General features: G+C 48.7%; 1 protein-coding gene across 1 annotated transcript; it reads left to right on the top strand.

Annotated features, from left to right (window-relative positions):
* Nucleotides 1–447: 447 nt before the first annotated feature.
* HSPB8 (heat shock protein family B (small) member 8) lies at nt 448–11035 on the top strand. The gene is made up of 3 exons (XM_049788872.1): nt 448–1419; nt 8513–8576; nt 9757–11035. Exons 1-3 carry the CDS (start codon nt 1053–1055, stop codon nt 9914–9916), a joined length of 591 nt encoding a protein of 196 aa, XP_049644829.1. The 5' UTR covers nt 448–1052; the 3' UTR covers nt 9917–11035.
* The last annotated feature ends 5574 nt before the right edge of the window (nt 11036–16609 follow it).

Below are 16609 nucleotides of genomic sequence, written 5' to 3'. Positions count from 1 at the left end.
CTCTGTCTTAGCCTCTCTGTCTCTGCCTGCCTGCCTCTCTGTCTCTCTCTCTGTCTCTCTCTGTCTCTCTCTCTGTCTTTCTCTGTCTCTCTCTGTCTCTCTGTCTCTCTCTGTCTCTGTCTCTCTGTCTCTCTCTGTCTCTGTCTCTCTCTGTCTCTCTCTCTGTCTTTCTCTGTCTCTCTCTGTCTCTCTGTCTCTCTCTCTCTCTCTCTCTCTCTCACACACACACACACACACACACACACACACACACACACACACACACACAGCAGGGCACAGTATGCAGCAGGCTCAGAAGGTATTTGCGGCCAGTGACCTGAGCCTGCAGCCAGGCCAGGCAGATGGATGGACTGTTATTAATAACCAGCCCTTAGTGCCCTGGGGGTGGTGGTGGCCGCTGGGGGAGTGAGCAGAGGGCGGTGCCCAGCCTGGAGAAGCTTCCTCCCAGCCAGGGGGGTGGTGGGGAGGCTGAACCTGGACACCCAGGCCCCTCCCAGCACCCCAGCACCCCAGTTCTCAAAGCCCATCTGATCCCTCAGCAGATTCTCTGGGACTGGTTCACCACCTCGGAATACTCTTGTGACAGACAGACAGACAGACAGACAGACAGGAGGTGCTTACAAAACCCGCCTCCTCCAGCCCTCCAGGGCCAATAAATAGCAGCTTCCAGCCTGGAGAAGTCGGGAGAAGTTTCTAGGCCTGCGTCCCTGCCTGGTTTGATTAAAGCTCCTGGCTCTGAGCTCCACAGCTCGGCATCTCTGGCTCAGAGCCTGGGCCGCCTGAGAGGACAGACGCAAGCAGCAGCAGAGCTGGGAGGACGCTCCTTAGGGGTTTCTGCTGGGCCAGCCGGAGTGGACACTTCTCGGTGACATCTTTGGAGACCACCCCCCACCCCCGTGTGTTGTGCTGGTGTCCTCTGCAGTGGATGGTGAAGCCTTTGGGAATATTGGAGAAGCAGCTGTGAAGGCCAGTCGGGCCACCTTCATCACCTTGCTGTGTGACCTTGGGTCGGTGGTCTTGTGTCTCTGAGCCCCTCCAGCTCAAGTAGCACCATGGCTGATGGGCAGCTGCCCTTCTCCTGCCACTACCCCAGCCGCCTGCGCAGAGACCCCTTCAGGGACTCGGCCCTGTCCTCCCGCCTGCTGGACGATGACTTCCCCATGGACCCCTTTCACGACCACTTGCCGGCCTCCTGGACTGACTGGACCCTGCCACGGCTCTCCTCGGCCTGGCCGGGGTCCTTGAGGCCGGGCATGGTGCCACGGGGACCCACCGCCTCGGCCAGGTTTGGGGTGCCGGCGGAGGGCAGGAACCCCCCTCCGTTCCCTGGGGAGCCCTGGAAAGTGTGTGTCAACGTGCACAGCTTTAAGCCAGAAGAGCTTATGGTGAAGACTAAAGATGGCTACGTGGAGGTGTCTGGTGAGTGAATGAGTGGGGGTGTCTAGTGAGGGCCCAGGGGGGTACAGGCTTGGGTGCTCAGAATGACACAGAGCTTAGTGGCTTCTGCTACTGTGTCTGTGGCAGAGTGACAGCACAGAGCCAGGTGACTTCAGGCCTCAGGAATGTGGACCAGCCTATGTTCAAGGCGGCGAAGCTTCCAGGGGGTTCTCCGAACCTGTCCCCCACCAGGGGAGTTCTCTGGGGGCAGGAAAACAGAAATCATCGCCGAGACTAGTTTGGCAGAAAAAAAGAACAACTGAGTATACTAAATTTAAACCCATGAGGCCAGAGAATTAGGACAGTGGGTAAGGCACTTATTTGCCTTGCATGCCGCGGATCTGGGTTCGATTCCTAGCACTGCATAGAATCCCCCAAACACCACCAGGAGTGATTCCTAGGTGCAGAGCCAGGATTAGATCCTGAGCACCCCAACATGAATCAACAGATGGAAAGGTATGGTGGGGGGAGACCAAAAGAAATGAGAAGCTTGCTCCTCTCCCACCTGCCCTCTCACCCCATACACAGCCCCCCAACCCAGCCAAAAAGGGTGAGTCTCAGCCTGAGGAGGACAGTGCTTAGAGACCGCCCAGATTTCAAGTGAAAATCTCCCCTCTTCCCAGATAAGGAAACTGAGGCTGAGTCAGTTCCCAAGACCTCCTAACCTTGACCCAACTCCTTCACTCCCTACTAAGTGGCGTCTTTAGCACAGCTGGGTGGTGGTGGTGGTAGAGGGGAGGTTATCTTCTTGGTGTCCTCTTTGAACACATGGGGAAACTGAGGCCCAGAGAAATAAAAGCCACTTGCCCGAGGCTGGGGGACCCAGCATCATCACCCCCATATCCTGCACTGGGCTCCTTCTTCCTCTCCAATCTCCCTCTCTGTTCAGTCTGGTCCCATTTTGCAGCTAAAGAGGCTGAGGACCAGGCCCAAAGCCTCCAAGGTCACAGCATGAGTCAGCACCAGCGAGAATCCGGCCGGGCCCTGCCCAGACAGGGACGGAGGATGTGCTAGGAAGCCAGGGAGAGGAGACAGGGAGGCTCCGCCTGGCCTTTCAGCCTGGCCCCACCAGGGAAAACTTTCTCCAGCTTCTCTGCAATTAACGTTCCATTATACAGAGCTTGTTCCCGGCAGGCAGCTGGCCAACAAATCAATAAAAGCCATTGCAAACTCAGGCTAGGCAGGGACAAGCCCTGGCAGGGTGGTGCTCAGGGGGCGTTTCAAAGCCAGGCAGAATTATAAACATCAGAGGCCCTGGAGGGAGTGGTGGGCCCCAGAGACAGGACAGGAAGGATTAGGGAGTCGTCCTGAAACTGGCTCTCCCATTTTGCCAGCTCTGAGTTTGCAGGGCTGGCAAATGTCTTTTGAAGCTCAACTCTGGAAAAGCAAACAAAAGAAATGTGTTTGCTTTTCCAGAGTTGGGCTTCAAAGGACTCTGGTTCCCTGTTGGATTAACTTTTTTTTTCCCCTTGGTTTTGGGGCCACACTCTCTGGGATTACTCCTTGCTCTGCATTCAAAAATCACTCCTAGCAGGCTCTGGGGGACCATATGGGATGCTGGGGATCGAACCCTGGTTTGCTGCGTGCAAGTGCCCTCCTTGCTTTGCTATTGCTCCAGCACCTCTGTGTTGGGTCCCACAAGCAGAAGCTCCTGTTTGCCTGAGTTGGTTTTGACATGCTGCATATAAAACCTCTCCTGCTGCCCCAGTGTGTCACCAAGCATAGTTACTCTTGGAGATGTGGGTTCAAATCCCCTTGTTGCTGTGTATTCTTGGGGGTACAGATAGAGGGAAAAGTCATTGTACACCTGTGGGCTTCAGTTTCTTCTGTGGGGCAGGCAGAGGAGTGGGGTGTCCTATCTGGGATATAAGGCTCCAAGGTAGGAAAGTCTGTGTCTTCCATGGAAGATCTATCTGCAGAGCAGAACTTGCCTGTCTGGTGCTCTGTCTACACCACGTGATTCCTCATGGCTTCTGGCTTTTTAAAAGTGGGTTTCTGAAGTCTTCTGCTCCAAGTCAGCGGGGGAGGGGGCATCTCACATGCTCTGGGATCCCCCCAGGAGAGCATGAATTGGGGACTTTCTCTCCTTTTCACTTGCCAGCCTCTTTGAGAGGTGGGTCAGGCAATACCAGACCGAACTATTTATTCATCCTCGAGGTTCTATTAAGTTGTCTGTTTCCCCATCTGTAAAATGGATTCACCGAGCGCGAAGCCTTTCGGGTTGGAAAATGCTTCACAGGGTGCTATGAGCATATCAGTGTAACAGACACCTGTTTCCCACCCCCCAAAATCACCCACAGAGAGGACAAAGACTTAGATCAGGGACCCAGGGACCGTGGAGGAAGCTCAGGGGTCAGACCCCAGTTTGATCCCCCTGGACCCCTGGAGATTCCTAAGTAACTCAGGCAGGAAGAGGGTGATATTCCCTGGCATCACAGAGCCCCAGAAGCACCATCTCTTCAGGCCTTGCTATGAGCCAGCCACCACCATTGACTGAATATCATTATTAGTATGTCTGCTTCCCCCCAAATATATAAAGATAAATAGATCGGGCCTTAGTCTCATTTGTCCCTTATAAACTCATAATAAATGCTCATATAAACTCATGTCCATTTGTATATGAGACCCTAAATTTCATCCCCAGCAAGACAAACCCTCCCACTCACCCCCAGTCCCAACACTGCTGAGTGCTGAGATGACATCCGTCCCTCCCCCCACAAGGGGATCAGCATTGCAGTCAGGCTAGATGTTGGCCAAGTCTTACTAGAAGTGCCCCTGACCCTGAGTATGACTTGAGACAGGGTCCCCCAAAGCAACCAGTTTTCTGTCTCTGCCTGCCTACCTGTGTGAGTCCTTCTGTTCCCCGGACTCCCAGGGAAATGTGGGTGGGCCTGTGACACTCATTTCCCAAGGAAATGAAAAAAAAAGGGAGCCCAGAGGTGCATCCCTTTATCTTTGTGGTGGGGTATTATATGGGTAGGAAGTCTTGGGGGCTGCTTTCCATTTAATGGAGAGAGTTGGATGAGCTTCTGAGTATGGACCCCCACCCAAAACTCTGCTTACTTTGGGGCCTAAATGTCACTGTAGGCAGCAGAAGAGAGGTGAACTAGGATCTGCCAGGGGGAACTCTCAGGTGTTTTGGATACCTCAGAGGTTAAAGGAGGTCGAGGCAGCATTTTAGAAAGTGCCCTGTGAAACCAAGTTCAAAACTATGAGCCTTGGGGATCTGAACGATAGCACAGCTGGAAGGGTGTTTGCCTTGCATGTGGCCAACCCCGTTTTGTTCCCTATCACCCCGGTTCATCCCTGTTATCCCCAAATGGTCCTCCAAGCACTACCAAGAGTGCTCCTTGAGCACAAAGCCAGGGGTAAACCCTGAATACTGCTGGATGTGCCCTTCATCCCCAAGTCACCCCCAAACACCACAAGAACAATGAGGAGGCTCATTACAGGAAATATCCAAATTTTTAATTGGTTCGTGTCACTTTGGATTCCCCAGGAGACAGACAGACTGACAGCCCAATCTGACCACACAGGAGTGGTAGTTCCAAAGACATGTTTGGAAAATTCCAGACTAGATGATTTCTTTCTGGCCTCACAGCCCCAACCCTCCTGCAGCCACCAGCCCAGACATGCTCCTGTCATGTACCACTAGGCCAGGCCTTGACCACAGAAGGGGCTGGGAAGCTCCCGGCTGGATTCCTGCCCCTTCTCCTCATTCCCGGTGCCTCTGGCCTCCCTGGGAATGGCTCCTTCCTCTCCTTTCTGGCAGCTTTTCCGGTGCCCCACACCTGTTTCCGCTGTCTCTGGCTGAGCAGGATAGCAGTGGCTCTGGGGACCTGTTGCTTGCCATGGTCAAAAAATCTTTTTTTTCTTTCTCTATTTCTTTCTTTCTCTCCTTCTCTTTCTTTTTCTTTTTCTCCCTTCCATTATTTCTTTCCTTCCCTCCTTCCTTCCCTCTTTCCTTCCCTCCCTCTTTTCCTCCTTCCTTACTTTTTCCTTCCTTTCCTTCCTTCCCTCCTTCCTTCCCTCTTTTTTCTCCTTCCTTTCCTCTCTCCTCCCCTCCTTTCTTCCCTCCTCCCCTCCCTCCCTCCTTCCTTCTTCCCTCCCTTCCTTCTTCCTTCCTTCCTCCCTCCGTTCCTTCCTCCCTCCCTCCCTTCCTTCCTTCCTTCCTTCCTTCCTTCCTTCCTTCCTTCCTTCCTTCCTTCCTTCCTTCCTTCCCTCCTTCCATCCCTCTCATTTCTTTCCTCCCTCGCTTCCTTCTTACCTCCCTTCTTTCCTCCCTCCTTTCTTCTTCCTTCCTTCTTCCTTCCTTCCTTCCTTCCTTCCATCCTACCTTCCTTCCTTTCTTCCTTCGTCCCTTCCTTCCTTTCTTCCTCCCTCCTTCCTTGTTCCTCCCTGATAATGACCATGTGGTGCTGAGTCCAAACCCAGGACAGACACATGCCCAACATCCACCTTAACTACTCTGCTGTCTCCAGGTCCTTCAAAGCTCCCACTTTCAGGGCTGGCCTTAACTATCACAAGCATTAACCTAGCTGAGGTACTTTGAGCTCCTAGGAGCTAGTGTCCTGTCAGTGCTGAGGAAGCCTTTGGCATTCTCATCATCATCATCATCATCATCGTGTCTCAGTCCTGGAACTCATATGCAAAAAGGCTGAGTCAGAGGCACTGGCCCACCCCCAGGGAAAGCAGCCAGCCAATGGTGGCTCAAGCTTTTGGGAGGGGAGCTGGGCACAGACAGTGTGGCTGGCCCTCGCTGGCAGGTAGAAAGTCTAAAGATTCTACACAATCACAGAACAGGATTCAGAACCATGAGCCAGAAACTTCCCAGTTCTGAAAAGCATATCCCTTTCTGCCCAGTAGGGCAGAGGAAAGAGAATAAATATATGGAGACAGCTTTCCAAGTTGGGCGGCTTGGTAACAGAGCTCAGTCCTTAGCAATTCTAGAATTTGAAATATCTCAGGAAGAAGGCAGGAGTCTGGGTGTAAAGATGGAGCAAGAAAAGAATAGGAAGGTCTATATTTTTTTTTCCTTGAAAACTTGTCTCAGTGATTTGCTTTTGGGATTGACGGAAACAGCTCTCCTGCACCATCATAAAAAATCATTCCGTGGAAGAATATTTGCTGCAATATGTGAAAATAATTACGATGTGTTAGCACAAGATAAAAACCGGTTTCGAGCCAAATGACAATATGATCCGATTTGATAATGCTAACATGCATTTCTGAATAATAGAAAGAAAAGGCTGGAACATATACAAAAATGTCATTAGTTGTTTCCATGGGTGATGGGATTATGGGTGCTTTGACTGGTTTATCTCTCTCTCTCTCAATTTTCTAAATTTTATAACACTTGCATTATCTACTCATCAGAAAAGAATTCTTATTAATAAAGAAAAAATGAATCATTTTTTAAAAAAATAAGAAATTCATGGACCCAGGGAGCTAAGCAAATGCTATATTGTTGGATGTCTAGATTCAGTCCAGGCAGTCCATGGGCTCTGGAGTAGCCCGGAGCACTGTGCCAGGAGTAAGCCCAAGTATCACTTGGGTGTGATGCCCAAACAAAAGAAAAATAACAATCGTGTATAAATAGGTGATTTTTTTAAAAAATTAATAATTTAATTATAAATTAAATTATTAATTTAATTTCAATAGATTTAAATTTCAATACATTTAAACAATAGAAAGCAATGACTATTTCTTCTATGCTAATATAATAAAAATACTAAATTAATAGACACTTGGGGTCAGAGAGATAGTTCCGTGTTAAGGTGTTTGTTTGCCTTGCAAGTGACTAACCTGGGTTCAATTTCCAGCACTACCGATGGTCCCCAGAACTCTGCCAATAGTAATCCCTGAGCACAGAGCCAGGAGGAAGCCCTGAGCACAGCCAGGTGTGGTGTGTGTGTGTGTGTGTGTGTGTGTGTGTGTATGGGGTGAATAGCAGCAAACAATAATAGAGACATTTTGTCCCACAGAGCTCTCTGCAGCCCTGATCCCCACCCCCTGCTGTGTCCACAGGGTTCCTGACTCTGGAATGGGAAGTCCATCCAAGAACCTTAAATAGTGAAAGAAGCCAACCTGCTCTGCTGGGTGCTGATCTGGTTGGCTGAAAGAGAAATTAGACACGCTGGCATGAAAGGGGGAAAAAGCATGGGGTGGGTCAACTTTACTTATATAAATTGTAAGAGGAGAGCGAACCTCTGTGGAACTCATCTTCCTAAGACAAAAGCAAACAAAAGCTGACCCCGTAGGAGGTGTCTGGGAGGCGTTTAGTACTCCTGGTGCCTCATGGTAATTTCTCAAAACCCATGAGAGACTCAGGTTACAGATTTTAGTTTCTCTTCTGGGTGTTTTTTTTTTTTCCAGTGGGAGATGCAGCAATGACACCCAGCATTTGCCTTCCAGTAGGCACCCATCTGCAAACTGTGGGGCAGGCACCGAGTGAGGCCTCTTTTTTGTTTGTTTATATGTTGGGGCCACACCTGGCTCTAAGAGTGTATTCTTAGTGGTCTCAGGGGACTGGCCATATGAAGAAATCAAACCCTGGTTAACTGTGTGCAAGGCAAATGCCCTTCCCGCTGTGCCATTGCTTTGATTACTGCCCCTCCCTTCTTTCTTAATATCCTTTTACACATGGTGAGGTCAAGATACAAGACTTAGGGTACAGTGTGGCCCATCTTTGGTGATCTAAGACTAACCCTTATCTAGAAACTTTGATCTAAGTTTCCTGCTGTTTTAGCACCTCTTCACTCAGCTCTGGAGTAGAGTTATAGGTGGAGGTGGGTGGAGGGGAAAGAGGGAGGAGAGTAAGGTAGAGGAGTGAGGGTAGGTGAGGAGCCCGAGCTACTATGGGGCACTCCCTGCCAGCTAACCCAGGCATTTGGGGGGGCACACTGAGGTCACTCCTGGCTCTGTGCTCAGAAATGACTTCTGGTGGACTCTCAAAGGATCATATGGGATGCCAGGGATTAAATCTGGGTCCTCTGCATGCAAGACAAACACCCTCCCTGCTGTGCTGTTGCTCCAGTCCCCAAATCTTTAACCCTGACATTCTTTTCTCTTGCAGGCAATCATGAGGAGAAGCAGCAAGAAGGAGGCATTGTTTCAAAGAACTTCACCAAGAAGATCCAGTAAGTAGGAGCTGGGGAGCTGGTTCAACAGGCCAAGTGCAGGCTCTGCCTGTGGGACCCTCAGATTCCAGGTCCAGTTCCCTGAGCACTGTGGGAATGATCCCCAAATACCACTAGGTGTGCTCCTCCCACCAACACCAGCTGGGAGATTAAGCAGCTCCATGAAGTCAGTAGGTCTGCAGCTGGGGGGAACCTGGAGCAGGAGAAGGGACCAGGGGACATGAGATTTGGGGTCTTGTCCTCTTGGGAACCAAGAACCACTGGGAACCCTGCGACTTCCGGGTCTCACTCTAGGCTCTAGAGATCTGGAAAATACTCAGGTTAGGTGAGGACAGAAAAACTCTTGACAGCCTGAAGTACACAAACACACAGACACACACACACACACACACACACACACACACACACACACACACACACACCCTAGCACAAATGCATGCATTCACTCAAGCAGATACTTTTCTGTGCAAATTCATCCCAGCACATTCTTCCTGGGATGAATGGCCCCTGGTTGAGTGCCTGGGCAGGGAGCAAGGACTTGGAATTAGTCATCAGTTAGGGGTCAGAACAGCCACTCCTAGATGGGCTGGTTTCCACATTAGCTTCAGTGAGTGACCGGAAGTGGGTAGACCGGAAATGGTCCATGGAGATGGCTAATAGCCCAAGCAAACTCAAGCCATCATTTCTCTCCTTGGATATTTCCTTTCTGCCCCTGCCAGACAGGTATGAGGCACTCAGAGGCAGGCATCAATTCTGTAGTTTTTAATATCGTGTTTCATATGGTAGCATTGCTGCCAGTGGTATGGGCTAAGGTAGAGACTGCAAATCCTCTAGGATCAGATCTTTGAGTCACACACAGATCCCTTGGAAGTTACTATTGGAGTCAGCTTTGAACCATTTCCAGGAAGATTCAGATCCTCTTATCCTAAAGATCCAAATATTATGCCAGTGTCAGATGTATCATTATTTGACAAGGCAGGAACCAACTCAGGTCAGTTGAGTGACCTTCTCAAGGCCACACGCAAGACTGGATAGGGGTCAAGCCAGGAGTCGAAATTAGTCAAAACCTGCATTGTATGTTCCTAAAGTCTTTTTCAGAATCGTTTGCTTGCTTTCCATTGAATGGAAGAACGTTTCAACTTCATTCAACACGAACAAATGTGTCTTCTTCTTCTTCTAGGCTTCCTGCAGAGGTGGATCCTGTGACGGTCTTTGCCTCGCTTTCCCCAGAGGGCCTGCTGATCATCGAAGCCCCCCAGGTTCCCCCTTACTCGACATTTGGAGAGAACAGTTTCAACAACGAACTCCCCCAAGACAGCCAGGAAGTCCCGTGTACTTGAACCTCCAATCTTGACCCATTTTTGTTTCCTCCCCCCTCCCCAATCTCAGAGCTTCTCTGATTCCAGGGTACATTATTTTAGCTAAACTCATAATAGATTTAGTGTGAAAACAAAATGTTGGGGGTGGGAGTGACTTGACCACGGATTCCCTGGATATTGTAGAAATAGGTATTTTCCACAAAGTGGCGCGATTGGCAAATCACGTTCAGTTGCGCAAGGCTAAGATGCTGAGTCTTGTCTTTGTTGCCCCTTTTTTTCTTTTCTATAGTGTTGAAAACGTTGCAAAATATATATGAGGAGACATAATAACATTTTCATATTGCATCTGATCTTTGCAGTTAAGGCAAGGGTTGTTTTTCTCTGGGGACCTCCCCATCTCTCAGATTCCTATTCTGGGCTCCCAACTTGCACACCTGTCCCTTGTGGTGTGATTGCTGGAGTCTGCCTGCTCATCACACTATTTAGAAGCCCTGTCTGACAAAGGGTTATAATAAAGTTCCTTACATACTCATGTAAGTTAGTGGTTAGTCCACAACCACGGGAAAACAAGTAGTGCCTTCTGCCCTCCCCCGCCAGGTCTTCATGGCACATCCCCAGGCTAGGCTCCCCAAACACTCTGGCAGTCCCTCATTATGTCCTCTGGCTAACATCCCCTCTTTCTTGTGTCTGCTTTGTCCAAGTTGGGTTTTTTTTTTTTTTTTTATAGAGGGGGCTTTCTCCGGATTGCTCTACCAGGAACCAAGAGAAGGCCAGACAACCTGGCAGGCAGGCTATTGGCATTGTATTTATGGGTGTTGTGTGTGAGTGTGTGAATGTGTGTGATTGCTATTGTTGAGGGGAAATACATGAGTATATGAGGATAACAATAATAATAATTATAATACTTATGATAATAATAAAAAGGGTCAGAATGATAGTACAGTGGCCAGGGCATTTGCCTTTTACACAGTCAACTCGGGTTTAATCTAGGACATCCCATAGGGTTCCTCGTGCCTACCAGGAGTAATTTCTGAGCACAGAGCCAGGAGTAACCCTTGAGCACTGCCAGATATGGCCCCAAAACAAAAAGCAAAACAAAAAAAAGGAAAAAATATTAATAAAGAGGAGTTGATGTCCTTATTCTGTGTGTTCTTTTGATGAGGAAGGAAAAGATTTGTCATTGAGATCTGTATTATAAATTGTGACTACTCATGGCTGCAAGTAATAATGTCCAAGGAAGAATGGCTTGAAGGTCATGCACATCTCTTGTCTAATTTTACAGGCTTGGGGCTGGAGAAATCGTAGAGAAATTACGGCACTTAGTTTGCATGTGGCTGTCACCTGTTCAAGCCCACCAGTGCATGGGGTCCCCTGAGCTTGATCAGGAATGACCCCTGAGCATAGAGCAAGGAATAATACTGCTGGGTGTGGGTCCAACTCCCTCCCCCACCCAAGAAAAATCTTAAAGTGTGGATATCAATGATTTCCTAGTTACATTGTCAGCTGCTGTACTACCAAGACCCCAAAGTATTTTCATTGTTGCCACTCACTGTTCCTAATAGGTGGACAAGGTTGGTATTCTGGTTGGCAGCAGCTCCAAGTTTATTGGAAGATGCACAGGCAGAAAAGGCTGGTCTAGCCTAACACCCTCTTTTATCGTAAGCAAGAGCATTTCTAGAAGCTCTCTCAGCAGATTTCTTTGATTTCATTGACCAACTGGTTTATGTTCACTCTGAAGCCTGTCTGCTGACCAAGAGCTCCATGAGCTTAGATCAATGTTGATGAATGCTCTGAGGTTTTATACACAATAGGGCTATGAGAGCAGGGAGGAAGAACATCGCCACCCTGGGGTGATCCACAGTGCTACACCCTACATACCCTCTTGAGACCTGGACCATGGGGTGAGAGGGAGCAGGGCTGTGAACCCAGTACCACAGTCAGAACTTGTTTTATGCTAGGTGTGAGGAAATCTAACTCACACTGACAGAATAAAGCATGTATTGGTCCCTCAGAAGAGACATCTAGAATAAAGCCTACTTCTATTTTCTCTCCTGTTGGTCCTGTAGTATTGGCTCTTTCTCTCTGTTGTTTGTGACTCCCTTGCTGCCAGTCCTTGCATCCCTGTATCCTCTCACTGTGGCCGCAGGATAGCAAGAGCCCTCATGATCTCATCCACATTCCTGATCTTTAGAGTTTTCTTACAGCTTCTGCCATATTCACCAGAGTTATTCCTATTGGATCTGCTTGGGTCCATCACACACACAACCCCACCCTAGCTAAGTATGGACCAAGAAATAAAAGCCTGATTGAGCAGCTATGAATTCCATCGTATCCTGGGAATTAGATATTGAAGTAGCATGAAGAAATTGAGGCTAAGAGAGAAGAGGCTTGGTTAAGTGACCCTGGATCAGAGGACTGGATCCTGTCAACTTGGAGAAGAGCTCAGAAGCCCTAGGTTGCTTTTCAGGAGCACCCTCAAAACCCCAATAACAGCAGAAATCCAGCCTATTTCCTGAGTGCTTCCTCCCTGCATCCTATGCTAGGAACCTAGGTTACAATGAGTTGTGTCAACAGGGGCTTCCAGACAAGACACTGATGCCTGGTCCTCTTTAGATCCACACCACGCTCAGCACCTTTATGTGTCTTCATAGATTCATAGATTGAACCTATGAGGTAGGCCCAGTTCGTATCTCCATTTTATAGATTTCAGCCAGGACACTGAGGCATTGAAAGGTTAAGTGCCCTGCCCTAAAGCATACACCTGGAAGATGAGAGCCAGGCCATTGAAAGCAGGCTCTTCACTATTAACAATTTTTAGGGGGGGTCATACCCGGTGGCACTCAGGGGTTACTCCTGGCTCTGCACTCAGAAATCGCTCCTTGCAGGCTTGGGGGACCATATGGGATGCTGGGAATCGGACTCAGGTCTAGCCTGGGTCAGTCGTATGCAAGGCAAATGCCCTACCACTGTGCTATCTCTCTGACCCTTCACTATTAACTATTATACCCTCAGTCTTTCTCCCCACAAAGCAATTGGTCAGCATGCTGATGTAAGTCTGTCTCATCTTTGGGAGGAGAGGAAAGGCACTATTGCAAGTGGGCCTTCTTTGGGCACTCCCAGGGATAGCCTCTAAAGGAGGGTTCTAGAGAAAGAAAAGAACATGAGGGATATTCTGCAAGCAAGTCACTTGGGAAAGGCTTGGTAAGACACATCCTTATTTTATTCTGGTAGTGTTTATTGAATTTCCAAGAGGAAAATACTGCTGGTGACTCCTGATCTAAAACACAGAGTGACTTCTTTGGGGCCAGAGAGATAACATTACAGATAAGGCTATTGCCTTGCACAGACCTGACCTAGGTTTGATTCTCCACACTGCATATGATTCCCAGAGCCTTGCTAGGAAAGAATACACACACACACACACACACACACACACACACACACACACACACACACCCCACCAGCACAGAGCCAGAAGTAATCCCTTAGCACTGCCAGGTGGAGCCTCAAACCAGAGTCTCTATATTCCTTTGCCCTTGAGTGTTGATCCTAGTAGTTGGAGTTGAACAAGTAAGGATGGACATAGAGAGGTGCCCCACACAGGAAGAGAGGTGCCTTAGGTGGATCCCCATTATACAAAGGATTAAGTGGAAGGTTCTTTGCTAGATTCAAAAGGCTCTATGGGCTCTATCTCCATGTTGTCTCTTTTCATCCCAGCACCAATGCCCCACTGATCCCAATCAGCTTTCCTTCCTGCAGCCAGCCAGACTCTCTCATTTCACAACAATTCACTGAGATCTCGCCAAAGGTTCTCCCCATGCACCCATCTTCACTGGCTGATTCTCTTTAGCCTCAACTTGGATCTCTGGCCCCCTTGTGTATGTCAGAGTTCCCCCTTACTGATCCACCCTAACCACATGTGTCATGAAGCAGAATATAAGTTATGCCATGGAATAAATAATAATAGCAATCAGAAAATGCCTCATCTGACCCCAGCTGCTCAGCTCAAGGCTGTACATTTCCCTGTAAATCAGAGAAACCCTTTCTTATTTGAAAGTTGTTTATCATATAATCTCTGATCTCCTACCAGTAAAAGGTGGCTAATTCCCAACTCCCTATTTGGCCAGTTCTGGCTCACTAACTAAGGAAACGTCTGAGTTTCCTGGGGGGTTGGGGGGGGGGGAGTGTTGTCCATGGATTTGCCCAAGCAGGTGAAAAGTGCTCTAGAAATGGGGTGGTGTTATTGGATGGGTGGGGGAGGACACTGACTGTAGCAAGAAGTGGGCAGTGACAATAGGTGGGAGGTGAACCCATGATTCCCTCATCAATGTTTCATGCTTTACACTATGATAAAAAAAAAAACCTCACATATAACCCCACCTTTAGGGTAAACTCAAGGCACACATTCTTCATTTGGGAGGAGTTGGGGGACAGCGCAGAGCAAAGGGGTGTTCTTTGAATTGGGAACTTTCCATCAAGACTCAAATGATACCATAAGGGGTTTGTGGAGACCAGCCACTCTCCACTGGCAACTGTACAGAAGTTGAAAGTTGCTTCTGTAGAAATAAGTCAGAAGTGTAGCTGGCTCCAGACCCCAGCATTATGTGCAGACTGCATCTTTATCTACACAAGGACCCCCACTTGGTTGGTATCGACAGTATCCCTAACTCCTCAAACAGTGCCCGAAGCCTGGGTTCGCCACTTTGACTGAACGTACTGAACAAATGAAATCCAAGTTCCTCCCCGTGTACTACTGCCGGTCACCTCCCAATTTGAGTTTCTACAGCTTCCTCCTCTGTTCCTCATACACCAGAAAGTCTGTGCCTCAGTTTCATAGTTAGCACCAATGGCCTGGCTCTTACCCTCCCTGAGACATAAACTACTGGATTCTGGTTCTTGGCCTATTGCTTCTTCTTTTTCATTTCCTCAGTTCCCCTCCACTATTGAATAAACTCCTTAGGTTCAAACACTAGAACACCGGAGACACGAGGGTCTGGAAGGAAATGGCAGTCTGAAGAATAATTCACATGCACACACGAGGAGAGAGAAAATGATTTTCAGGAGTTCCCCCAGTTTTGCCCTTTGCTCCTAAGAAGCAGCCAGCTCCGTGGAGGTTCGGAAGTGCAAGAAGTGACTTCTTCCTAATCTGAGTATTTAATCTGAGGGAAAATGACCAACCCTGGAGGTGGTACCAGGTGGTCTCAACATCAACCCAAGGTGCTACTTCAAAGATGTTTCCAACCAAAGAGTAACAAGGTGTAGACTGAGTGGAGAAAAAAAACAGATCATCCTAGTAATCCCATACCCCACAAACTCTGTTTCTCCAAATAGCTCCCCATTGTAATAGCCTGCTCTGACCTTGATGGGGTTTGCTTGGTTGCAAGCTTAGTTGGGGTCTTTTTTGTTGTTGAGTTTTGGGCCATACCCAGCAGTGCTCCAGGGTTACTCCTGGCTCTGCACTAAGAAATCGCTCCTGGCAGGCTCAGGGGACCATATGGGGTGCCAGGGATCAAACTGGGGTCAGTTCCAGGTAGGCCACATACAAGGCAAATGCCCTACCGCTATGCTATCATTCAGGCCCCCAGCAGGCATCTTAATTGGAGCTGTCCCAATGCACATCCAAGGCAGATAATCCCCAGACTCATGGCAGCTTTAAATACCAAGATGTTTTTGTCTCTACGTTATTGTTGTTGTTGTTGTTGTTGTGATGATGATGATGCCATACGCAGCTGTGCTCAGGAGTTACTCCTGATCTGTGTTTAGAAATTACTCCTGACTGGGACCATAGAGAGAGCACAGGAATAGGGCATTTGCCTTGCATGCAGCTGACCCAGGAGGAACCTGGTTCGATTCCCAGCACTCATACGGTCCTACCCAGCCTGCCAGGGGTGATTTCTGAGTGCAGAGCCAGAAGTGCCACTAGGCACCACTGGGTGTAGCCCCAAAACTGATCAATCAGCCAATCAATAAATAAAGCTTAAAAAAAACACAGAAATTACTCCTGGCAGGCTTGGGGACCATATGGGATGCCGAGGGTTGAACATGCAAGGCAAACACCTTACCCACCATGCCAATGTTCCAGCCCCTGTCTTGTTCATTTTTGGTCTTTGGGGCTAAATGCCCTGTTCTGTAGGTACATCAGGATGGGAAGAGTGGATAAATGAGTGTGCAGTTGGAATGGAAGTATCTAGAAATGAGAACAAGAAAGACTCCCCAAGCCCAGAAAGCTGGTCTGCTTCAGCTCTGAGAGTTTCCAGCTTCCATCCCAGGTTTGTTGTGGAAATCAATGACACAGCCCCTTCTAGAATTTTCTGATGAGTGACCAAGGAGAGGTTTTTTTTTTTTTTTTTTTTTTGCTAAGCTGAGGCTGTTGTGGGGCTCTAAGCAGCCAGAACCCAGCGCCCCAGAAAGTTTGCTCAGTAGACTCCCACATCCCCATCCCACCCTCCACATAGTCTGTCAGCGGTTGGTCGCCTGCCATTGGTGAGGCATGGAGATGACTTGATTTGACCTTGAAGGGAAGAAACAAATTAATGTGCCTCAAAATAAATTCCTGGAATCCTCGGTAGCTTCTCCTCCTCCCCTGCCTCTGGGTGTCTCACGAGCTGTGCATGATAATGTGCAAATCAATATTGTATTTTCCTCAAGCTTCAGAGGGTGATGACAGGGCAGGAGGCTGCGAGGGGACTCAGCCACCGGAGACCTGATCCCTCA

The sequence above is a fragment of the Suncus etruscus genome, chromosome 15 (assembly GCF_024139225.1).
Source record: "Suncus etruscus isolate mSunEtr1 chromosome 15, mSunEtr1.pri.cur, whole genome shotgun sequence".
NCBI classification, from domain to species: Eukaryota; Metazoa; Chordata; class Mammalia; order Eulipotyphla; family Soricidae; genus Suncus; species Suncus etruscus.
Note: the sequence above shows the minus strand (reverse complement) of the source record. Positions and strands in the feature narration are given on the sequence as shown.